Below are 27,176 nucleotides of genomic sequence, written 5' to 3'. Positions count from 1 at the left end.
TAAATGATCTAGATATGATCAAATTAAGATAAGATAAAGTCCATGATGACAGATAAGAGATTAAGAACAACGGTTGACCACCAAGCAGTTAAGATATGCTCCAGTTTGACTAAGTTTGACCAAGAAAGTAAAGCATCAGAATTACGTCAAAACAATAAGAAAAATGAAAAGAAATGAAATAGAAGAGATGAAGCAAGTAAAAATTATGAAGAAATTGTTGGATAGTTAAAGTCAACTTAAAGAGCCTGACATTGAAAGGAAGAGCCTGGATTTCAAATTAAAGTCAACTCTTTATGGGAGGATAATGGGCAGAAATTCCTTAGTAAGATAAATTTCCACCAAGATTGAGTTAGGCTCTTTAGCTGGATTTTTTCTTAATTTAGATTTTGCACCCCCTTTCAGCCCTTACTTTGTTTTATATCCCATGATGACCATCCAAACTTGGTGAAGAATTCTTTACACGTGGGCAGAATTTTCATGCTTAGAGGATTTTTTAAGGGCAGAAATCCTCTAAACAGAGGATTTCCCCCAGCATAGGTTTCATCTCATTTGTTTTGCAACTCAGAAAATTTGTTTATTTAACACTACTTGGCAGATTTCTACTTCATTCACACACTGCAATCCATGGTCGGCAACTTAACTCTAATGTTGATCCTCTAAAGGGGACAAATATTTCAAGATAAAAAGATTTTTAATGGTGGAAATCTCGATTTGAGGATTTCCACCATCTTGGGCCTCACTGCCATAACACCTTTTGCCAAAAACTTGCTCCATCAATATCTCTTAATCATCCTTTTCCATTGTCTTCTCTTGCATCCCCCTTGATTGTTCATCTCAATCTGATTTTAGCCATCACATGGAGCGTGGATGGTTTGGGTTATGAGGAATTTGTGGGTGGAAATCCTGAGATCTCAGGAATTCCACAATCTTTTCTAGGCTCCTTTTGACTTGATTCATTCTACTCCTACCCTTTAACTTCAAAATTGTTTGATAACCCATATGAGACATTTGACTTTTTAAAGAAATGAATTATAATGGGCAGGGGCAGAAATTTGGAGTTTTGAGGATTTCATGTGCGAGAATCCATGGTCAGCAACTTAACTCTAATTTTGATCCTCTGAAGGGGACAGATATTTCAAGATAAAAATATTTTTTACAGCTGGAAATCTCGATTTGAGGATTTCCCGCCATCTTGGGCCTCACTACCATAACACCTTTAGCCAAAAACTTGCTCTATCATCATCTCTTAATCATCCTTTTCCATTGTCTTCTCTCGCATCCCCCTTGATTGTTCACCTCAATCTGATTTTAGCCATCACATGGAGGGTGGACATTTTGGGTTTTGAGGAATTAATGGGTGGAAATCGTGAGATCTCAAGAATTCCACAATCTTTTCTAGGCTCCTTTTGACTTAATTCATTCTACTCCTTCCCTTTAACTTCGAAATTGTTTCATAACCCATACGAGATTTTTGACTTAATAAAGAAATGAATTATAATGGGCGGGGGCAGAAATTTGGAGTTTTGAGGATTTCATGTGTGAGAATCCTATGATTTGAGGATTTTAGCCAAGGATCTTTGCAGTTACAACCTATCAAAAAATGTTTCACACCCCTCACTTCACTATTTTATTGCTCAATGCTTGCCCTTCTTCATCTATCACTTCAATTCCATAAAGATCGAGGACCTCTTGCTTCGTGGAATTTTGAAATCCAGAGGAGTTCCCATGGCGAAAATCCTCTAATTACATGTAACCTGACATAATTCATGGCACTGAGAACCACCCAAACCCATGTCATCCAAACTTCCAACTTCTTCCCCTAACATTGTCAAATTCTTGCTAAAGTTGGGAGACCAAAAAAGTTACCATCCAAGACCGTAAAGACCACTAAAACCTACAGTCAAGGTGAAAAGAGGGGTCCCCATTTACAATGGGGCGATGGTTGAAAACTTCACAACACTACCCCAAGGCAAAGAAATTTTGCCCATACCCTCGTACAGGGTTCTCGTACTCATACCTATATGAGCAACTAAGATAATTTATGCAACTCATTTCTATTTCACCCAAAATTGCTTCTCACATGCATCCCAATTTTGATCTTTTATTTGTTGATGTAAGTAGTGATAAGTAGGAGATATTTTCCACAGTATTAATAAGGCACAACACTAGTTGAAGGTTTTATGAATGGGGTTGCAAGTAGAGTGGCTTTACCATAGAAGAAACTTTGTAGTTTAGAGCGCTCAAGATGGAGTACTATTGTGATTGGTGACCACCCAAGAAGCCTCGATGCTTCACCCCTATGAGCATCACCTAGATGCAATGAGTGCTAAGCTTCATGCTGTGAGCATCACCTAGATGGAATGAGTGCCAAGCGTTCCATGCATTCTCATGAGAGAGGGGTTTTTGTGAACCACTACTCATGAAACATGGTTAATGAGTTTGACTCAAAAGACTACATTGTTGAATCCTAATAGCAATATCAGTATTTGGCTTGTTGTGGAAAATATCTCCTACATATCAATTGATGAGCTTAAGAGGTTCTCTAATGAATGGTTCATAAGGCACAACACTTGCCATAGGTTTGCAAATGGGGTTGCTAGGAGAGTGGGCTTAACCATGGAGATAAACTTCGTAGTTAAGCCCGCTCGAGCTAGAGTAGTATTGGGATGGGTGACCTCACAAGAAGTCTTGGTGCTTCACCTTTGTGAGCATCACCTAGATGCAATAAGTGTTGATCATTCCATTCATTCTTGTGGGATATGGGTTCTTGTGAACCACTACTCATGAAAGCTAGGTTAATGAGTTTGACTCAAAACACTACTCAATTGAATCCCGACAGTAATATCACAATTTGACTTGCTATGGAAAATATCTCCTACTTATCAATTGATGAACTTAAGGGGCTTTCTAATGAATGGTTCATAAGGCAAAGCACTTGTTGAAGGTTTTGCAAACAGGGTTTTCAAGCAAAGTGGGCTTGTCACTTAACCACGTGGTTTTCTTGAGGAACACATGAAGCATGGATCAATGAGTTTGACTCAAAAAACTACACAGTTGAATCTTGATGGCAATATCACAAAATTAGTATTTCAAGGGTTTGTTTTTGCACATTGGTCTTAAAGTTGGAGATTATGTTTCACAGCAACCATTGGATTGCAAGGATTATAGTTTAGATGCATAACATATAGTTTTGGCTAGGTTCAATCCTATCTTATGGTGGAAAGATGTTGAATCTCACCATCAAATTGTTTTGGTTGTTGCCAAGCTGGGGCTTCTCCAAAACCTGCTCACTTAGAGAAGTTTGGATTTCCTCCTTTGAGGGCTCCTCTTATTGTTTCTTATTCTCCTTTGCTAGTGAAGAATCTTTCTTTGTTGGTTCATGCTACCATGCTGACCAAAAAATCTTCAGTTCTCCCTTGCATGGAGGTTCTCCTTTTACTAGACTTGGACCCTACTTAGAAGGATGGAATCTATTTCACCTTCAGCTCCTTACTTTTGGATGCGAGTTTCTTCCAAATCTTCATAAATGGTGCTAAGATCCATTAGAAGTCGGGTTGGCCCTCTTTGGAGCGTGTGGGACATTTTCCTGTTTTCAATCTCCAATTTATATTGTCTAGTTAGTCTATGTTTCATTCCAGACGTTGGTACACTCATTCTTTTCTATGTTTCCATTTGTTCTCTAGGAAGGCACCTTACAGAACCCTCAACTTATCAAACAAACTAAATGCATGGCATTTTCCAAAAAAAAAAAATGCACAATCATTATATATGTGCAACCAAAACTTGAAAGATGATGGTCAAACAACTGATAAATAACTCAAGTACTACAATCAATGTAGAACTTACCGGTGTCTCTCTCTGCAAGAACTTGCAGATATTTCTGATGTAAATCAATTAACTCCTTCCCGGGCTTTGTTATACCCTTTGTTTGCTTAGCTTTCATTTCACAATTGCTTTCCTGAGTAAAAAAAATAACATTACCAGGTATAAGCAAAATAGAGAACCCTACAAGTGAGCCCTGCAGTTCCAAGCCCCCCGACAAATACAATGTAGTTAAAAGTAAAAGAGTATGCTGAATTTGTAGCTTAGATAAGTTGTATGTGTAATGTAATATCACTAAAATTTAGAATCATAAGCTGAAGTCCCTGAGTTCTAAATCAAGATATCTAATTGTGCATCAAGCCAAAATCTAAATTGAGACTAGCAAGAAAGAAAAGGCATTGCATGTGTCCAAAATCTAGAAAAATATAATTATTCTTAAGAATGGTTTCTCATAACCCAAAAAAAAACTGGCAATGTTCTGAAACACCTGTCCATGTAAAAGGTTTTAAAAAAAGAGGCATAATATGTGTTTTTCTCAACACGTGGCAATAGAATTAATTCTATTACAATAAACAACTTTATGGAATGCAGTGTAACCAAAGTCCAATAATATTATAATAATATTAATGTCTCTATGGTGAAAATACTGAAGCAAAAAATCAAGTCCAATTTCGACACCTGCTTATTGTGAGAAATATTTTCTCAGCCTCTCAGAGCAAGCATTTATAATTCTTTATGATCCAATTCTGTTTTCTCTGCTTATTTATCAAAAGACTTAATTTTTTTAAGAAGCCCACAGTTGCCTTGATAAGTTAATCGTTACTACGCAAAAAACAGATGTGAAGGATTTGCTTTCTATCTGTACCACTCTTCTTGATTAAGATTTTTTTTATGACTGGCAATCCTGAGATAATATTGACTTCATATGTTGCCAATTTAGTGGTATAGTTCAACACAGTTCAATGAACATGAAGCTGCAGCAGCGGATATAAAGTATGGCTGGCAGAAAATTTGTGTTTTTGTAAAGAGAAAATGTTGTATTAATAAAACAAGATAGTTGGAAGATTAGTTACAGAAACCCTTTCACGAAAGGAACAAGAAAAGTTTAATTACAATTCGCTGAACGGGATATCTCAGAGACCAAAAAGGCCAAGTAGAGAAGAACAAGAATTTCAATGTTGAACAATATCCATTTGTGCAACCAAAAGAAATTAACCAAAAAACTGACAGAATTTGACAACCAAAAGAAAGCTGTGGTGTCCCATGCTAACTTTTACCCAATTTTTTTTGCAATTTTCTCCTTATCAACAATTTGTTCAATTAGGTTCCTAAATTATTATTGCTTTTACAATAATAACATAATAGAAATACAAAATGGCTTTCTGCCCTGCGAATCTTGCAAAATCAGTGATCTTACAACTGTGTTCCTCTCCTATGTACAAATCATTTTGATGCCCTAGCAGAGGCATCCCTGCAAACAAATTTTGGTTTGCAGAATGCACAAAAATGTAGAAACAAAGGCATGCCCTAGCAGAGGATGATAATACCTAGAAGCAGTTACAATCAGATTTGATGGCTATTTGGAGAAAGAAGCATAATATATCACCTATGACTTATGAGTTCTCAAAAGAGCTAATTGAGTAGAAGATTGAAGGATTCAAGATACAGATGACTGGAGACGAATTAATCACAATGCACTTACAAGTTGCAGCGTCTTCCAAAAAGAGTAAGAACCAAATGAAAAGGGAGCAGATTTATTTTACATGACAAGAAACTTTGACACCTGATCATATTTGTGGGGACAGTAAGGAAGTCAAAGAGTTTGGACAAATGTTAAAGAAGATAGAAATCCCACAATTTGGTTCCAACAAAATAACACAAATGATTGTGACGGCATAGATTCAGCCTTGGTTATAGGTAAGGGATATACAACCCTCTTAATTAGTGACTTAGACAAAGTTATTGACAAATATTTTGATGAGGACGGTTTTATTCAAGGAGAAAGCATGTTGGAGCCTCAAGATGTTTCCAAGGAAGAAAATGAATCTTCATATTATGAAAAATTGTTTTAAAATAATGATATGACAGCAGCCTTAACTTTGCATGCAGATCAATCAAGCAAACGTTTTGAGGCTTATGATAACATTGACAGGTACGATGAATAATGTGCTCTTGATAGCAGCAGTTTACTGATGGATGATGGTCTTTTGGATGACCAATCAGCAAATGCATTTCAAGATGATGGTGTTGAGAAACATACTTTGAAAAATCAACTGAAGGTTACTGATAAAATGATTGTTGCAGCCTTAGTTCATTATGATAGCACTCACAAGATCATTGAAAAACTCTACTAGAAGACTCAGCTGGAAAAGAGGCAAAGGAGCATTGAGGGAGATTCTTAATTTGCTGACTTGCCACAGTCAAAGTAGCCCCCAAGTCAATGAAATCTGATTATTTGTGTTTACTTTCAGATGGATATCATATCTTTAAGGTTGTTGAAGTATATGCTAATAAATTGAAGGAAAAGGAGGATGAGATCAATAGGCTTACCATGGAGTTTAATGATACACGAGACATTGGAGAATACGTGGATGACTCTTCAAGAAGCAAAAAATCAGATTGTTGCCACCCATCATTTCACGAAGCAGGATAACAATTATGGAACTTGACAGAATACAACAGACTTGTGATTTGGATTACTGTCCCGAAAGATCAAGTGATAAATCTTTGGACCAACCACAACTTCAGTATTAATTGGATGAAATTCAATTGGTTGACAATTCTTCGTTTGAGGTGGATGCTGACTGGGCATTTGATAATCGACACTTTGTGTTGGTTGAGGAAGTTATTGATGACTAGTGATGAGAATGGAATTGCTTGCACAATTTGGGACCCAGGTGCAAATTCTAGTGGAGTTTCGGTAACAAGATTGGAGCAATGGATCGATTTCTATAGTTAGTATTGCTGCCCACTTTTTGATCATTTTACATATGAATTCGAATTCCAGTCTACAGACGAGTTGGATGGATTATGTTGTTCAACAACTAAGTAGTTCTTGGTTGAGATTGATGGTAAAATGGTTTGATCATAGGACATGGATTTTCAGCTACTTCTTTACTCATGATTCCTATATATTCAGTGACATTTCAGATTGATTATTGTTGTAGTAGTTCCTATGTGCCGTTGGTGTTGACCTCAGCCTTTAGGAAGGCTGATTCTTACACCAGTAGCTTGGGATAGGCTGATATATTTTATTGTGTGCCTATCATGAGTGTTATGTACATACATGGGAGATCATTTGCAGTTAGCCAATTGTTCAGTGTCGATAGCTCCTTGAGATACTACTATCTCCTCATATTTGACAGTTGTAATAGCATAATAATTTGCGATCCTGGCATTGGAATGTTTCGTGCTTTACTTTGATGGGATTTTGATGAATGGTTTCACCATTTCGAGCATGTTGATGTTTATATCATAGTAGCACAATGGATTGCCAAACCAAGATTCTTGAGGTTGATATAGAATCTGGTCATTCGGTTTCAACATATAGGTACAGATTGCTTGAGGGCAAGCAATCTACGAGAAGGGAGGATTGTAATGTTCCCTTTTTTGGGACATTAGAATTCAATTAAACAATAAAGTTTCAAGTTGTTAAATAAATGACAACTTGGTTGTATTAATTAATAAAGTTTTAAATTACTTTTATAAGGCCTAGTGAAAAATTAAATAATAAAATCATTTTAATTTAAAAAGGGAAAATGAAGAGACAAAGAAAAGGAATATGAAGAGAAAAGCAGAAGGAAAATGATTAGTCATAGGCATGTGCTACAAAAGTACATTGAGAGGCTCATTCTCACAATTCTTGGTTTATGCTTGATTATTAATTTCTCTTGGAGAATTCTAAGAAGCTTTGGCTTTCATTTTTTAAAACCTAAGAACAAACACCTCTGGGTTTCTCTATGGATTGGATGGAAACCCAATTCAACTTTGAAAGTGGATTCACGATGAAGTTCACAACTGAGTAAATTTTGTCAAGTATACATCAAAAGACAATTCTTGCAATAATAGAGGTATTTCATATCTGTTCTAAAAATAAGGTTGTAATGATTTATATATTTTAATGGCAGTATTCATATCTCTATTTCAGCCTGAAGTTATACGCTTTTCAAAATAGTCACTGGATGAATAGAAATTAGTTGTTGCATGCAAATTGTTGTTGCAGTTCCTGTGGAAAATTTGGAGAAAACTGGAGCAAATATCCGGGATATTTCATTCATCTCCACTAAACCATCTGAACACAGTTGCAGCATCAAAATACACCCCTGACATGTGGGTACCAACCTACAGACCAGCACTAGCACAACAAGAGGGCCTAACAATAGGGACATTACATTAAAACAGTTAACCTAAATAAAAGTTTATAACAATAAGAGCAATTAATTTCAGAAGCTTCTGGACCCTTAATTATTGTTTCCTTTAAAGCAGTTACAATCTTCCTTGGGACAGCTGGAATAAAATTGAGAACCATAAACTCTAACATTCACCAAATCTATTCTGAAGTTGTTTCACTTTCTCTCACCAAGGATCAGCTTACTCATACGCTTGTTCTTTCCCAGTTGATACAACCCCCAAACAGCAGAAATAGATAAGTTATGATGCCCCTGCAGTCTGACCAAAATCTACTCAAAAGCTTAATGCCCAGTTTCACAAATCCCAAACCAGAATCTGAGACAGACTTCTACTCAACAGTAGCTCTCAAACTGCATCCAGTAAAGATAAATAATATTTATCAACATTTACACCAAATTCCCAGCAATGTCCACGTCTTTTCTACATGGTTACACTTTTTTGAGGAGTGTTAAAAACTTAGATTGGACTGTTTTTTGGAGTCCACCTGCAACTCCAGGCTTTGAATGTGTTCTATTGTCTTCAATTGTGAAGATGGAACCTATGCAAATGTCGATCTTGATGTTGACCGGACCTGCAGAATGTTCACTCTGCGATTTGAAATGTGTTGATGATGATTTGGGGGCTAATCCCAACTTGGGCTTATGTGATCAACAACTTAAGCTTATGCTCGGTGATGGGCTTGCCTCAAAACAATTAGAAGGATATCCAATAGTCAATGGTGACCTGAAAGACTGACCTGAGCAGTTCAAATTGAGGATCTTCCAGTTATTGATTTTCCTTTGCCTAAACGAAATAACGCGGAAATGTTCCCTGCTCTGTATAGGAATTTTTTTCCACACAAGAGATGCTAATGAGGTTCAAACCTTGAACACCCTGCCCAACCAACATGAGAGATTGAGCCTGCCTTTCTACTTGATCATGACTGCTGGTCACCATTGACTATTGGGCTCGGGCTACAAAGGATATGTCTCCAAGCAATGTCATCCACCGTGGATTGGATCTGCGTAATCTCCCAATAATACCACACTTGTGAATGCTTTACCACCAAGCTGGGCATGTCAGATGTGGGTGAATCGCACGATGAAGATCTATTGATGTCCTGCACCAATTTTGCTGGACCGAGCCCTTTGTTTGACGTGTTGTGCAAATCGGGTTGTTAGGGTAGCAAATTGTTTTGATTGCCCAATGTCGTCATGTATTGGGGGCAGATCATTGTGGAGGCTTGCAACTGTGAGCTGAATAGCTCCATCTCTTCTAGTCTGTTGAGCATTCCAAACCTACAAAAAGTTGACTTGTCTTCCTATTGATGATTTAGTTCATTTAGGATCAAATTTATATTGAAAACAAATATATATTCAAACATCATATATTGTTCTTTTTGAGATATGTATGTGTGTGTGTGTGTGTGTGTCTGTGTGTGTATATAAAATGATAAACTATCATATCAGATTTTCAATATAATTGATTGTCTGTTTTGACCGACATACTTGGAAAGTAAACTCCATTTTGTATTTGTGTTTACCATCGGTGATTGGTGACTTAGAGAGTCTTCTTCTCGATGGGAAGTGACTCCTCCAAGGAGTCACTCCCATCAGGGACGTGACTCCCCTGATGGATATTAATAAACTGTCCATCACTGATGAAATAACAAGGAACACAGAAATACACAAGTCTTCTACATTGCATCAGCGATAACATTTATTTAAATTGGTTCAGTCACCTGCTATTAATATTATCAGTTTCATCTTGATAGAAGAATATACAAATCTGTTATATTTCAGTAAATATACTGAACAGAGAGTCATCATATCATTACATTATTATCTTATATAGATAATTATAAGTATGAGAGTCAAATAAAAGAAATAAATTGTGACACCAAGTCTGATTTTCAACACTTACAATTCCAATTTGAAGAACCAAATGCATAAAAATGTATCTTCCCACTCATCTTCCAAGTGAACCAAATGGTTCTACTAAAATCTCAAAACTGGTTTTGAAGATTTGCAAATTCGAGATTTGTAGAAATCTCAAATTCTACAATTCCACAAACCAAACGAGCCCCTAATGAATCAATGGAATTAGTGAATGTTATACAATATGCACCAGTATGAGATGTTTATGCATTGGCACTTATTAATGTATGCAATGTACTATGATGCAGATAATGGAAAATGTAATGACTGTAAATGGAAAGAACAATGTGCATTAATTTACAATGGTAATTCCAATACCAATGGAATACAATTTACAGAATATGTCTGCAATAAAGGTTCAAACCTTAGGATGATTCTATGGGCTGTCTCTGATATGTCAATAAGACTCACCCACATGCTGTGATATCCGTCTCTGATAATTGATGGATTATATGCTGCTGTTTAAGGGGATGATCACAAGCAGTATGCCGTCTATATGTGTGTGTGTGTGCGCGCGCTCAATATTGTGTTGTCTCTGATGTAACTGCTATGATGCTTGCACTCTATAGAAGTTGTGTCAGCAACCGGTTGCTTGCTCAATTGGAGCAATAAATCCACAAAGAAAACCAGTTATTATCTGTTCTTCAAATCAACATCTTCCATTGCTGATCAGCATGGATTATAAATATATCTTTGAATGGGCATGATGAACCATCACACCATATTGTTATCTGCTGCCTTGATTAATTAACATCATGGTAATGTGATCGGTCATCATAAGTCGATAGTATAATGTGATCCAATATTAGTCGCATGAGATGATAAAATGATCAAGTGCTGATAATCATCGTTGTTGTATAATATAATTAGTAATCATAATAATCATGATTCACTCCTTTATCCATAAATCAGCAGTAACACTCAATCATGGATTAGCAATTGCATCTCTAAATATGATACGTGAGGATTTCGTTGTATGTACTATGGATACATCCATACACATTACAATGATCAGATAATCAATCACTGAAGCATATATATATATATAGACGCGCACGCGCGCGCGCGCGCGCACACACATATATATATAAACACACACCAATGGTGTCATATAGGTGTCATAATTTATATACCAATGGTGCCATATGGATGCCATCATATATACACACATGCACACATATACATATACATATACATATACATACATACATACATATATATATATATATATATATATAAACACACACCAATGGTGTCATATAGATGTCATAATTTCTGTAGCAATGGTGCCATATGGATGCCATCATATATATGTGTGTGTGTATATATATATGAGATCAACCAAGATAAATGATGCATGATGTAGTCATGTAGATGAGCATGGATGCATACTCACGCATGTATGTATGTATGTATATGCACGTGTACCATGTATATGGAGGAGCATGTGTGCATGTGGCTATGTATATGCAAGTGTATATATGTGGATATGTGTATGTATGCGGGTATGCATACATATTGGTATGTAGATGCATGGATGTATGGGTGTGTAATGTCCCCTTTTTGGGACATTAGAAATCCTGAAGTCCAATTCATAAAATATTAATTTTAGCTTAAGGGAGCTTAATGCAAACTTATAAAATGGTCTAATTAATATTATAGAGAGGGTTAAAGTTGAAAAGAAGTATATGATGAAAAGACAAAAGGTAGTTGAAGAGTCACTGTGCAATGTGGAGCATTAAAAGAGGCAGTGTCGTTCATTTTCAAGAGGCTGGGATTTGAGATAGATTTTCTAGTTTCTCTTGGAGAACTTTAGGAAGCTGCTAGCTTTCTCTTGTTGAAGCCTGAGGACGGAAACTCGGTTGTAGTACTACACAATTTGAGAATTGATGCATTAATGATCAGATTCATGCAGCCTAAAGACACAGCAATACTTCATAGAATGACTTGGGATCCTGGAATTTCATTGGGTAAAGAATTTCAGTTGGACACTGTGTTACAGGATATGATTTCAAGATGGGCTACAGAGCCACTTGCAGATTTATATGGGATCCTGGTACCGATTGCTTGAGTACAAGCAGTCTTGAGGAGGGAAGACTTGTAATGCCCCCTTTTTGGACATTAGAAATCCCAAAGTCCTATTCATAAAATATTAATTTTGGCTTAAGGGAGCTTAATGCAAACTTATAAAATGGTCAAATTAATATTATAGAGGAGGTTAAAATTGACAAAAGTATAAGACAAAAAGATAGAAGGCAGTTGAAGGGTCACTGTGGAGCATTAAAAGAGGGAGTCTTGTTCATTTTTAAGAAGCTGGCATTTGAGATTGATTTTTTGGTTTCTCTTGGAGAATTTGGGAAGTTGCTAGCTTTCTCTTATTGAAGCCTAAGGACGAAAACCTTTAGGATTCTCTAGGTGGATCGAACATAGCCCCGATTCATTCTCTACCGTGGATTCACATCAAAATTCACATTTGAGACTACAAGTGCATCTTATTGCTTCTTTCCAATCTGACTGTGTGATTGTTTTTAAGATTGGAATGTGATATCTAGTTATTGTATTGCGGATGTATAATCCAATAACCTATCCTGAGACATTTTAATGGGAATTTACTTGTTTATAATGCTAGTTTACATTGCATCATTTATCTGTTTATGTTATGAAAATTATATGAGCAAAAATTGGGGAGAATATCCTATTGGGATATTACAAGGTGCATTTATGGATGCACATGTATGTGAGGATGCATTATGAGTGTACTAAGAATCTATTCCTAAGATTTGGAAGTAATAGTGTGCTAACTACTATGTAGGTGCTATACATGACAAGGTATGTCTTTATTCCCTTGCCTTTATTATTTGCATTTCTGTTGTTAAGGGACATCACAGTGTTCCCAAGTCTGAAACATTCACAACATAACTTCTACACAAATCATGTACCTACAACCTAGAAGCTCAAGTTGAGACTTTGATTGAATCGCATTACATTGACCAAGGACCATCTCTCACCACCATAGCCAATCTACTTTTAGAAGGTTTCCATCGTCCAAAAGTCCGAAACAATAAATGAAAAACTAAACAAGTTTTTGTGTGACTTACACGTACTCCTGAGCCAAAATGCCAATAGAATTGCCCAAAAGCTCCCTCAATAAGTTTTTGAAAACCTCATTGCAATTTTTTCCTATAAAAATCACAATTAAATGCAAAAAGTCCCAAGTTTGATACTGAAAATTTGTCCAAAATCATTTAATTTATTTTTTCTTACTTGTAGCTTATAAAACACAATTTTCATTGGCAGTAAGGGTTCCAAACCCCCACAAGGGGCACTGCCCCATGACCCTGTTCCAACCCACTAGAGAAGTTGCCCCCAAAACCCCACAAGGAGCACAACCCTTGACCTCATTGGTGTCTCTACTCCCAAATCTCCATTAGTTATTGGAGTATTTCAAAGTAAAACTTGATTACAATGAGGAGGTGACAGGAAATCAGGAAATAAATTCAAGTAACTCTTGAGTGTGCCTTCTTAGACATTATTATTACACAACTTGCAGAAAATTTCTTAAGATGAGGCAACTTCTACATATGACATGGCTAGCAGAAGTGGCATTATTACTCTAAGAGATTAAATAATTTTTTGGTCAATGCTCTGTACCAAATTCTAATTTTGATTTATAGATAATGTAAACTACTAATTTGCTCAACAAAGCTAGTGATGTGTGCTTTTGAAGAGAATTTTTCAACAATTATGTACATCAAATTTTGATATTTTTCGAGTTTTTCCCAAGTTTTGTCGAGCCCCAAGTTCTTAAAATAATTTGGCCTCCCTTGTTATTGCTGAGCCCGAATTCTTAAACAATGGCTGAAAGCCTGAAACAATCAAGTTCAAACCCCAAGATTTTCACAAAAGACAAATCAATAATTTTCATAATGCCAAATGAACCCCTGAATTGCCTTTCAAACTTTTTTCTACCAAACTACCGAAAAGCACAATTTAAAAAATTCAACTCTTTTATATTAAACTCCATTTTAGCTCCAAAAATATCTTTTTATTAAAATAATGATTAATTTTGGTGTGCAGGGTCCTTGTTTTAAGCATCCATGATTTATAAATTTCCATCTCAGTTCCAACAAGATATAATACTAAGATGATAAAATATTTTAATAAAATTAAATATCCTTAGTAAAATATCTAAACTAAAGCTATTAATTCACCCATTGTATAGAAAATGCCACAAAGCATCAAAATCAAAATCTGATTGCACTCAAGTGATCTCCATGATGAATAATGAGAAACAAAGTCGAATCGGGTGACTTGCTACAAATAAACACTCTGCAAGAATCTTAGAGAACACATCAGAAGATAGAAATACATGAAAAAGCATCCGATGAGCCCTCCAGACCATCTGAACTCAATTGTAACATCAAATAACCCCTCAGACAGGACAAACACCCACTGAGAAGGTCAAAGCCAATAGCAATGCAAGATAACCCTAAATGAGGACATAAAAAAGGTAACCATAAGACAGTTTCTAAGTCAGCAGTCCTATTAATGCAATCCTATGAAAATCATCTTTGGGATGTCATTTTCTTGTGTTTGGTTGGTTGTCTTTGCTAGTCAATTTGGTTGCAGAACTAAGTGTAACGGTTGTCACTTTAAGTTTCCTCCAATGCAGAATCTGACTCACAAATATCCCCTTAAACAGTCACATTGAGATTATTATTCATCTCATGTAGCTCTCCACTGCCATCTGTTGTCAACAACTCTCTAACTTGGACAGCGGAGTCCAACAGTACAAAGGTAACAAGAGTTCAACATTATGTCAGCCTCCAAACTTCACTCAAGAAATCAATGATGGCTCATCCAAAGGCTATCTAGCACATTGTTGGGAATCTCGGGCAGCCATAAATACCAACCACCATTTATTTGATATCTCACCTACAAGATATAGAAGTATTGCCTCGGCAGAAACTCATTCCCAGATGTTAGGATGAACATCAAGATCAAGAAAAATGAGCAAGAGAAAGCCTCTTTCCAAGAAATATTCTTCCTCCAAAGGACCTTGGACATACCCCTTCATCCAATCCTTGAGACCCTATGTCAGGGAACTTCTCCAAAGCTACTAATCGGCCCTGTGCTGCTTCTATGGCCTCAAAAAATAAACTTCTAGGAACACCTCAGGCAAAAATAGCTATAGGAAAGCAGCCCAACCAATCCAAAAAAAAACATGAGTTCCAAAGGCAAGAAAGACATTCGTCAATCTGCCTCACATCTCTCCTTTCCAAGAGGCCCGCAACAGTTTTTGTTCTGATTCAGGTTATCTTATAGACTTCAGTTTGCTAGGCTATTGCTAAGCTTATCATATGATTGTCATTTTTGTTCTAATGCAAATATCTTAGTAGGTGTTTAGTATGTGTTCTAGATAAGTGACAAATATGCAGCAGTCGTATTTTCAATATACTTTAGCCTGCTATTCGTGTGTCTAACTTGGAAATGGTATTTGTCAATTTCTCAAAAATTAAAATTCTGTACCAATTGATCACTACAATAGACTTGTTTACCAAAATAATAGTCCCCTTAAGATGTGTTAAAAGGCAAGAAAAGATGATAGTATTCTATCTAAATTTGTTTATGCCTCTTTAGAACATCAAAGATGCAATAACACCCCGTTATATCCATTCTTTCTTTCAGCAAGTCATATTTCATCATTTCAAACGATTTCATTTGTTCATTACATCAAGATATTATCTAAAAAAATGTTATTTTCCAGAAGGAGAAAGACACAATATGATAATAATGGAAGAATATATTCCACAAAATGCTAACCAGCTTCAAAGATTTTGAGTTGTCATTGGTTTTATGCTGATAAGTTCCCTGGGAGATTCTGCCCTCCTCTTTCTCCAGTTCATTCACTGTGGCTGTTTTCAACATGACAAAGTGCAACCAAAAGCCAAACTTTGTAAGAAAAACAAATAATGCAGCCCTGTTGGTGCTCTATAATTGTTAATAAGCTTAATTGGATATCTAAGAGCTCAAGTTAAATACATAAACATCTTTCAGTAAATTTCTATGCTTGTAAGTGCTAGAAAATGGTAGTTATGGATTGTATACTGTACAAAAATGAACCAAAAGGAATAAATGGTCAAGAACTCATATTCCAAAAGCATAATAAAAGCTACAACTAAGATGTTTGAGTGAAAAACGAAGTTCAACATTCAAGAATAATTATCAGTCATCAACATGGACATTACCAAGTCTATGAAATATCCTCACCACTGTTAATTATCAGGATTGCTACAAATGTAATTACAATTGCCATTATATTGATTGTGTTCCAAATGCAAATGAAGGCTTATTAATATGAGAGGAGGAGACATGTCTCATGAAGAGACATGTCTCTACAGTTAAAACTTAAACATCACTAGTTAACATATTAATATAATAGTATAAATAAACATATATGTAACTCATCTTAAGCATATATTAATATTAATATGTTAACCATATATGTAATATATTATTATTTTATAATATATAAAAATATTATTTTCTAATAATATATAATGTATATTATTATAATATATATTATATATATAAGATATTTATCTTAAAGATGATTTAACATCAACAACGTATCTCATGTTAAAATCAATCCGCAAGAAGCTACACCCTTAACACTCCCTCTTAGCTAGGGAGGATTTATAGAACACATTAGGCTCTCAAGAATATAAAGAGATATCATCTCAGTATGATATTCAATTCACTATGAAGTTAAATTTCTCACCTTTCATAACACACAATTGAAACAATTTCCATAACTTTAAAACACCACCTTAAGTGTGGTCTATAGTAGTAACTATGTCATGGTGTCTGGCAATATCCGGCCCAAAGCACCATAACAAGTTGGTTATCACAGTGTCCGGCAAAATCCAGCCCAAAGAACCATGATAACAGGTCTACCATTTATAAGATTGCCATCTTACAATGGTTGCCTTTTGTCTGTTTGTTATCATAATTTCTAGCACTCATGGACAACAATTTAATGAAGTCTGTCATGATAACAGGTCTACCATTTATAAGATCATCATCTTATAATGGTTACCTTCTGTTTATATATGTCAATGAAAGATCATCACCTTTCATTACATATCATAACAACATCATGTAGTAACTTATATGATATCCACCATTAACCACCATAGCTGCTACTAGAGGGTGGAACAAGGATTTTCACCTCAGACTTCTCTCTCATAGAGGAGAGTGCATTACAAGGAGCTTCACTTAGAACTTCTCCACATAGAGAAGATATCATCCACAAAGGATTGCATCTCAAAATTTCTCCTTCTGAACAATGATCTTGGGAAGTCAGGTCCTGTAGTTACTTCATCAGAAACTCTCTTCACCCTAGGATGCCTAACGAACTCACTCTGAATCTTATATCAATCTTTTGATATTCTAGTGATAAGTCAATACTTCCTCATGATGCACTCAAGAGTAGGCCCATCAAAATCATGCAGTCACACACATGTATTTCTAGACTCCCTTTGAGTATTAATCTTCTAAGCTCCTATGTTGTTTTCAAAGAAGTGTCATACTCCCTCTTAATAGAAGGATACTCATAATCTCAGTCATTAAAGATATTCACTTCAAGATCCTCACTTTATCCTAATCATCAACTGACTAATGAATTCTTGTTTGCACAATATTTGGTAGCATGAGTAAAGTACCAACCTTTGTTTCCTGCAAGAATTTCCTCAACAATAAAGGAAATTATCAAGGCAAATGAATTTTTACAATACATATAGAAATAAATTTTAAGAGAATACAATAAGTAGATAAATGTAATACTCAAAGATAACAAATACCTATCTGCACATTAATGGAACATCTTCCCTTTAAAGATGGTTCAAGTGAGAGTGAAACATTGTTTATCATTTCCCCCTCACAATGGGAAGTTCCCACTCTTATATGGTTGATTTTGTTTTGTGTCATATTCAATTATGGCAAACTTTTTAGTTATTTTATCAATGCTAGTAGATCACTCCAAACTCTATGAATAATTTACTTCTAATAGAATATGATTACTCTTTTAATCACTCTTGTCATGAATGATGATACATGGCGAATCAAGTATTCATCATCATCAGAGATTGCTTCAAATGTAGATATTCATGCACACAAAACTAGTCACCAAGACTACCAAGATTTTGTTGATGTCAATTTTGTACCACTACATAACATATAGGAATTGAATACTTGATATGGAATATCAAACACTCAACCCTCTCTTGAAAAGTAAATACTTATGAAGAACATGAGAAAAAATCCAAGGTTCCTTACACTTGCAGATACTAGCTCAGTTATATTAATGTGATTTGTTGGTTAATCACGTAGGCGGGCTTACGTTATTCATTCAAGGATGTTGGACTTTCGCTGTGATGATGATGAAATCTAGCTTTGCAATGTATACTAGCACCAAATGATGTTAATGCTGATGATGGAGGGTATGTCTGCCAATGATGCTTCTCCTTTTCTAACTTTCTTCTTAAATGAACTCCAACTACTGAACTACTTGTTGCTTTATTTCTACTCCTATGAATGGAAAGATTAGCAAACGGATGAGGATCAAATCTGATGAAAGCTTACCAACGGCTCTACCTCCATAGATGTAATGATTCAAGGGAGAAGGACTAGATTGCCACGCAAGGCTTTCTAACCAGCCACAAGGATGCTACTAGCCTAGTTTATAGATCCCTATCAAACATCCACTAATATCACCATACAACTACCCATCTTTTCTTACTCTTGCTTAACAACTTTCTTGAAATAAAATCTACTTTAACAACTCCAATGAAATTTAACTCTAACTATTTGAAGTAGAAACCATGCAATAACACCAAGTGTCCCTAATCACAATGCAAGTCACAACAATGATAAGAGAAGCAATTTTGGTATTATCTTAAGCAACAATTTTCTTCAACCCTTCACAAATGAAAGCAAATGGCCTTATATATAGGCCAAAATTACAACCAACGGTAGACATTAAGAGGCAAAATCAAAGATTCAGATGAAATCCCAGAAACCCTAATTAGGATTGCCACCCTATCGGCCAATGAGAAGATACCACCTCATCAATGGACCAATGAAAAAACGAAAAGTGGCAACCAATGAGAAGGCACCAAAATGGTAGCCAATCATAATCAAACACCTATCCTACCCAGGAAGGAGGAGAATTTGCCACTTAGGCTTACATCAAATGATCTTCTAATATAATTCTATCCTTTTCTTTCATCTTTTTAGCCAAGGCTATGAACTTGGCTAGCCTGTCATTAATTTCATTCATGGGAGGGCAAGGGGTGTGCTTCATCTTGAGCTCAGTTGAATTCATCAAGTTGCTCGCTGCTTGCAGTGTCTTCTCATGATTCTTCTCATATTCTTTCGCATATCCGATAAAAGCATTGAGGAAGGCAAGGGTGCACAAATGCTTCTTCTTGATGGCAACCTTCCCCAACTCATCCAATCTCGATCCAAACTCTGCCTCATTGACGCTATCCTCTTTGATATCTTCAAAATCAAGTGCAACCGCAACATCGCCCAACATGGTTGAAATGGAAGTATCAACGACTGGGCTATGATGTGCAATCTCATTGCATATCTCTTCAACTATCCTCAATCTAATGGTCAAGGCAACATACCAAGACTTCACCGTACTCATTCCTCCTTCATCCACCAACTTGGTTCTTTCCAAATATCTCTCTGGTAGCCCAATAAATGCTTGTAACCTAGGAATGGCGAAGTCCTTGACTAGAAGGAAATCCTTTCACTCCCCTTCAAATGTTCTGAATTTGTCTCTAATAGCCACCAATGACCTGAATGTTGAGATAAAGGAAGGCAAGAAATTTCACCCATCTTCAATTATATCACTAATCCAATCCTTGATTTCATGCAACTGAGCTGATATCTCTTCTATATCGCTCCCGTTGTTTTGCGGAAGGGCTACCTGATGCAACTGTTGGATAGGCTGGCAATCTCTCCAATTTTTCTTTCTAGCCTCCAACTTTACAATCCTCTCGTTTGCCTTCTTCCATCTTACTCTAATAGAAACCATGCCTTCCTCAATCTCCTCACATTCCATGTCATCTATGATTCTTCCAAAGTTATGTTCTACTATTTCATACTCCTAGGCTACAATCTCATCCATTGCCTTGCTAACCTTTGGTATAGCAATTTCAACTTTTCGATGACCCTCATCATCACTCCTGATTACCTTGGCCAATGTTTTTGCAATTTGTTTATGTTTCTCACTATCTTCCTTTTCCACCAACCCTTCAATATCTTCAACTGTTCGGACAATCACCACCTCGCCTCTTGGCACAAGCATTTGCTTAACCATAGCGGTGCAGTGCATCTCCCCAAATCTGGATTCGGTTTGACTAGCAAAACATCACCAAAGGCCTCAAGCGCCTGGGTTACTTCCTCAATATCAATTGGCCTATCCTCTTCTCCATGTTGATTCTCTGAGAGAAGAGAGAACTGTTGATGTCAATTTTGTACTACTACATAACATATAGCGATTGAATACTTGATATGGAATGTCAAACACTCAATCCCTCTCTTGAAAGTAAAACTCATGAAGACATGAGAAAAGCTCAATGTTCCTTACATCTGTGGATACTAACTCAGTTATATCAATGTGATTTGTTGGTACTCATGTAGGGGGCTTTACGTTGTTCATTCAAGGATTGTCAGGCTCTCGTTGTGGTGGTGATGATGATGGTTTTGTACGAGTGCCAAATTATGTTGATGGTGATGATGATGGGGGGTGTGTCTACCAATGGTGTTTCTCTTTTTCTAACTTTCTAAGAATAAACTCCAATTTCTAAACTACTTGTTGCTCTATTCCTACTCCTATGAATGGCAAGATTAGCAAATGGATTGGGATCAAACCTGATGAAAGTTTACCAATGGCTCCACCTCCATAGATGTAATGATTCAAGGGAAAAAGACTAGATTACCATGCAAGGTTTCCTAACCAGCTGCTAGGATGCTAGTCGCCTAGTTATAGACCCCTACCAAACATCCACTAATATCACATTACAACTATCTATCTACTCTTACTCTTACTTAACAACTTCTTGAAATGAAATCTACTTTAGCTACGTCTATTGGAAGTAGAAACCATGCAATAACACCAAATGTTCTTAATCACCATGCAAGTCACAACAATGATAAAGAGAAGCGATTTTGGTATTATCTTAGCAACAATTTTTCTTCAACCCTTTACAAATGAGGGCAAATGGCCCTATATAGGGGCCAAAATTACAACCAACGGTAGAGATTAAGAGGCAAAATCAACGATCTACATTAGATCCTAGAAACCCTAACTAGGGTTGCCACCCCATTGGCCAATGAGAAAAAGCCACCTCATCAATGGACCAATAAAAAAAAGGGAAAAGTGGCAACCAATGAGAAGGCACCAAAATGGTAGCCAATCAAAATCAAACACCTACTCTACCCAAAAGAAAGGAGAAATTGCCACTTGGGCTTACATCAACTAATCTTCTAATATAATTCTACCCTTTTCTTTCATCTTTTTAGTCAAGGAAATGAACTTGGCTAACCGGTCGTTGACTTCCTTCATGGGAGTGCAGCATGAGTGCTTCATCTTGAGCTCAACTAAATCCATCATGTTGCTTGCTGCTTGCAGTGTCTTCTCATGATCCTTCTCATATTCTTTCGCATATCCGATAAAGGCATTGAGGGAGGCAAGGGTGCCCAAATGTTTCTTCTTGATGGCAACCTTCCCCAACTCATCCAATCTTGATCCAAATTCTATCTCATTGACATCCCCCTCTCTAATATCTTCAAAATCAAGGGCAGCCCCAACATCACTCAACATGGTAGATATCAAAGTGTCAACGCCTAGGCTGTGCTATGCAATCTCATTATGTATCTCTTCAAGTATTCTCAATCTGATAGTCAAGGCAACAAACCAAGACTCCACCGTTCTCATGCCTCTTTCATCTACCAACTTGGGCATTTCCAAATATTTCTCCAGTAGCTTGATAAATGCCTATAACCTGGGAATGGCTAAGTCCTTGACTCGAAGGAAATCCTTCCACTCACCTTCAAATGTTCTGAATTTATCTCTAATAGCCACTAATGACCTGAATACCAAGATAAACGAAGGCAAGAAATTTCACCCATCTTGAATTGCATCATGGATCCAACCCTTGACTTCGTCCAACTGAGTCAATATCTCTTCTGTGTTGCTCCAACTATCTTGAGGAAGGGTTGCCTGGTGCAACTGTTGGATAGGCTAGCAATCTCTCCAATACTTGTTTTCGGCCTCCAACTTCACAATCCTCTCCTTTGCCTTCCTTAACCTTTCTCTAATTGAAACCATGTCTTCTTGGATCTCCTCACATTCCATGTCATCCATGATTCTTCCCAAGTTATGCTCTATTATCTCATACTCCTGAGCTACAATCTCATCCACTGCCTTGCTAAGCTTTGGTATAGCAATCTGAACTTTTCGATGACCATCATCATTGCTCCTAATTACCTTTGCCACCATTTTCAGAGGACTAAATCATTGTGATTGAGTGAGGATTCTTTCAATGTATAAATCATGGATGACTTATTTTTATTTGTCACAACGGATCATTCAGAATGTGATTGCAATGTTGAAAATATTATATTATATCTAATATAGTTGCACTAGAATTTTGATGACACAATAAATGTAACATAATTCATCTTTAATATCTAAATGTAACTACAAGTATTTACTCAATATTTTCTGAAGGTATGAGGCTCGTATCCAACAATGTAGTTAGGAAGGAATAATGATGCAATAGAGATCCAATCTATAGAAATTATCATTCCTGATGTCATCTTCAGTACATATGTGATAGGGTCTGTGCTGCTCTAACATGTAAGACTATGTTTACTTTAGTGTGTAATTAACACTGAGTAGCCTACAAAGGCCCTACAGAATTATTTGTTTGCCTGTCTGCTATAATTCTTAATGATGGAAGGTCTGCAATGATTATTTATTTTTTATGCCATAACTATATTATTGTCTCTTATTGAAACTATAAACTTGTGACCTGGGTTTCTCATTCATAGTCAATTCTATCTACCCTGACCTGCAAGGTTCATATTAAGAAGAATCTCCCTTAATGATTCTAATGGTTCCATTCCTTTTGCCCTCCGTCTCTATTCTTCCTTCAATTTTTTGTGATGTTCGCCTTGATATGGTATATATATTTGTTCATCTTGATTTCCTTCATTTAAGCCTTTATCTCCAAAATGGTGTCCTGTTATATTCACCTTTAATGACCTCCTCCTATTCCTGATCACCCGCACTGTAGGAGTTTGGTTATTGATGCTAGAGACTTGTTTTCATTTATTTTAGAGACCTTCATATGATTCTGTATGCATTATTCTTATGTTGTACGATAGGAGCCCACCGCCTTCTATATTCTTTTTCTCTTTGCTAAGTAAATCCCTGAAGCCAAAAGATCAGAGGAATCTACTATTCTTCGTCCTCCTTTCATTCAATTTCCATTCTCTTTAATCTTTTATTATATTTGCAGCCTCCTATATTCTTTTTCTCTTTGCTAGGTCAATGCCTGAAGCCAAAAGATCAATGGAATCTACTATTCTTCGTCCTCCTTTCATTCAATTTCCATTCTCTTTAATCTTTTATTATATTTGCAGCCTTACTCTAATACCATGTTAATTATCAGGATCGCTGCAAATGTAATTACAATTGCCATTGTATTGATTGTGTTCCAAATGCAAATGAAGGTTTATAAATATGAGAGGAGACATGTCTCATGACGCGTCTCTACAGTTAAACATCACTAGTTAACATATTAATATAATAGTATAAATAACCAAATATGTAACTCATCTTAAGCATATATGTAATATTAATATGTTAACCATATATATAATATATTATTATATAATAATATATAATGTATATTATTATAATATATTATATATATATATATATAAGATATTTATCTTAAAGATGATTTACCATCAACAAGGTATATCATGTTAAAATCAATCTGACAGAAGCTACACCCTTAACAACCACTACTCCTACTTCCAATGCACTCCTACATGCCTATCTTCCTATGGTCTTGAAAAAAATCAAAAGATCCTTTTGAGTGCCAAATCCCCTTTGTGACCTCTACTAACCATCCATCTCAACTCAACTCGAAGCCCATCATACAATTCAAATCAAGGGAGTAGCACGCTGAATTATTATAGTATGAGGTTGTGACCTCAGTCTCGGTTTCTATCCATTTCAAGGGACAGAATACCAACCTTTGATTGAACATCTACAGTGTTTATAGGTTGGTGGTTATAGCTGTACTAATATGTGCCCATTTCACTTTGTCACCTTTCTTGATTGTGTATACAATCTTTCCTCTCCTCCTTTAGGTTCTTAGTCTTCAAAGAGGTTCTCCTTAACAATTCTCAAAATCTTTCTTGCTCCACAAAACTCCAATAAAAGTCTAATACTTAGAATTTGATTTCGTATCTTTACAACTCATTATGGTTTATGTACATGTGTGTTTAAGGAGATCTTGTGGTTTCCACTACTTTTGTTCTAATGCTAGTTGTAAATACTTGATGTGTTCCCACAAAATAAATCGTCACTTTATACATGTGAATTAGTTGTCTCTATCATGTAGTTTAAATTTCTAGTAGATGCTTTGTATTTTAACTTCATTTGACTTAATTTAGATCGACTATCATGGTGTATCACCCCTTTCCATTTCTATCATAGCATGATTTTTCTCTCCTTTCCTTCCATTAAGTAGATTAGATATCAGTGCATCAAGATGGAGTAGAGTCACACATTGATCGTTGCTTCAACTTAAAGTTGTGTTCAAACACTGAAGTGTAAATTTAGAACATCAAGAACAAAATGAAGTCTAGTTCACCTAATCAACACAATGTAAAAGGGCTGATTGAAATAAGGGGTTTGCATTTTATCTTAAATCTTTTGAGTCTTTGACTATACAGTATTCCTTTATGGTCAAAGAAAGCCCATGATTAGATATTATACTATACAAAGATTGTGGCTCATCTAGAATACTTAGACTTGGTTATTTCTGCAAGATCTTGCACTAGGGCACAATTAAAAGATCAAAAGTTGAGTTGATGGATTGCAAAGCACTATTCATATTAGTGAGAAGGTGTGGATGGTTGCAAGTTTGTTCATTGTGCAAGCACAAGATGTAGTAGTCTTCAATTGTGAAACCTTTCTATGCCCATGTAATCCCATTCCATATAGTGGATTATCCTTACTTCAAAGAAATGTTCAACTATGTAGGTTTTGTTGTTCATTCATGCGCTTCACTACTGAACATAAACTACACACTACCCTCCTTGGCAATGAATATTCCAAGCTGAGTTTGATGATGAAGGACAAGAGAAAAAGTTGGATTAGGAAAGTTGTGTAAAGTCCCATGTTGGGACCTTAATTTATCCTAAATTTACCAATTAGGGTTTGGTTTGTAATGTCCCATGATAGAAATAGCCATTTGTCCTATTAGATTCAAGTTATTTGTTCAAATTATTATTATTCATGCTTACCTTATTACTATTCTAGCTCAATTACAAAAGGAGTTAGTGTTATCAAAGTTGCCTAGATACCAACTTGCAATGGATTACTTCAAAGTTTACAGATCCAAGCCCTTAGCCTTTCTCCAGACTTTGCCCGCAAGGCACTCAGGGTTGTTGACCCCTATCTTATCTTAGGACAAAGATCCATTGCTTGTATTTATACAAGCCCCTCCTTGGTGACACTTCAGCTATATATAAATGTTGTGTACATTAGTTTATATCAAAGTAACGAGACTCGGACCCGGCCTAGACTTGGCAAGGGTAACTCGACTCATGAGTGGGCTTAGACTCACCTATGACTCGGCAGTGACTTGACAAAGTGACAAAATTGTTGAAATTTAGAGATTTTTTAGGATTTAAAGAAATTCCATGCACCCATTATTGAATAAAACTTAAAAGACACAATAACATCATGAAATAGAAGGTAATTTGATCACATAATTAACATACATCCATTACATAAGTACAAAGGTAAATTTTAGATGTATTAAGAAAATTTTGAAAACAAATATTAAAAATCAGCCAAGTCAGATGAGTCAGCCAAGTCAGTTAGGCGAATCAGCTGAGTCAGCTATCCAAGTCAAGTGAGTGGGCCCTATTGACCCACCGAGTCAGGATCACAAGTCATTTAGACCTGGCTGAGGTAACTCAACTCGCCGAGTCGGACGACTCGCCCGACTCGCGGTGAGTGTCGTTACTATGGTTTATATATATATTTCTGATCCATTATTATATATATTTCTGATTTCATTATTACCATAATATAAATATTATATATACATGGTTCCCTTATTCCCAATCATATTTTGTCAATCAGTATTATTTCATAGATAATTTACAGCATGATATTTGCTGTCACGTAATATTTTCCAGCAATGCATATAATTCATTTCATATATGTATTTATTCGCCTCTGGGCTCTTTCTCAAATATATATTATATGTTCCCCTATTTGACAATTGCTTAAGTGGACATGAATGGTTTCATATACCTTGCAAAGGACATGACTTGTGTATCTAAATAATTGTGTCCTTTCATGCACCATTCCATATGTAACCAATTAATCTACTTACTAATTACTGTCATCGCTGAATTCAGTCCTTGATGGTTGAAAGTAAATGTTTAAGAAGTGATCTTAGGATAATATTGATTTTGATATTAATAATTGAAACATTATTATTATTTATAATTATATTTTAACAATATAATATTATATTAATAATATTGAGAATGGGTTAGTAATTATAATATTGGTTATGTTTAATATAATTGATTAATTGTTGTTACTTCTAAGGATAATATTAATTTGTCTTGATTAATATCAATGGTGTATCAATTAGTAATGATATTAGGATTATTGATTTATATTATATTGAT

General features: G+C 35.8%; 1 protein-coding gene across 3 annotated transcripts in view; it reads right to left on the bottom strand.

Moving 5' to 3' along the window:
- The window catches only part of LOC149556763 (alpha-taxilin-like protein), a 229,416-nt gene that overhangs the window by 131,779 nt on the left and 70,461 nt on the right, over window positions 1–27,176 (bottom strand). For all 3 annotated transcript variants that reach the window (XR_016364782.1, XM_089831280.1, XM_089831281.1), the window contains exons 3-4: window positions 15,972–16,063; window positions 3,847–3,958 (exon numbers count right to left, since the gene is read on the bottom strand). Coding sequence is in view for 2 of the 3 variants with exons in the window: in XM_089831280.1 (XP_089687406.1) it covers window positions 3,847–3,958; window positions 15,972–16,063 (204 nt within the window). In the remaining variant the exon portion in view is untranslated. The remainder of the gene's footprint in view (window positions 1–3,846; window positions 3,959–15,971; window positions 16,064–27,176) is intronic.

The sequence above is a fragment of the Cupressus sempervirens genome, chromosome 5 (assembly GCF_028749045.1).
Source record: "Cupressus sempervirens isolate cs-2001-9-10 chromosome 5, ASM2874904v1, whole genome shotgun sequence".
Taxonomy (NCBI): Eukaryota; Viridiplantae; Streptophyta; class Pinopsida; order Cupressales; family Cupressaceae; genus Cupressus; species Cupressus sempervirens.
This window is presented reverse-complemented; position numbering and strand designations above follow the sequence as displayed.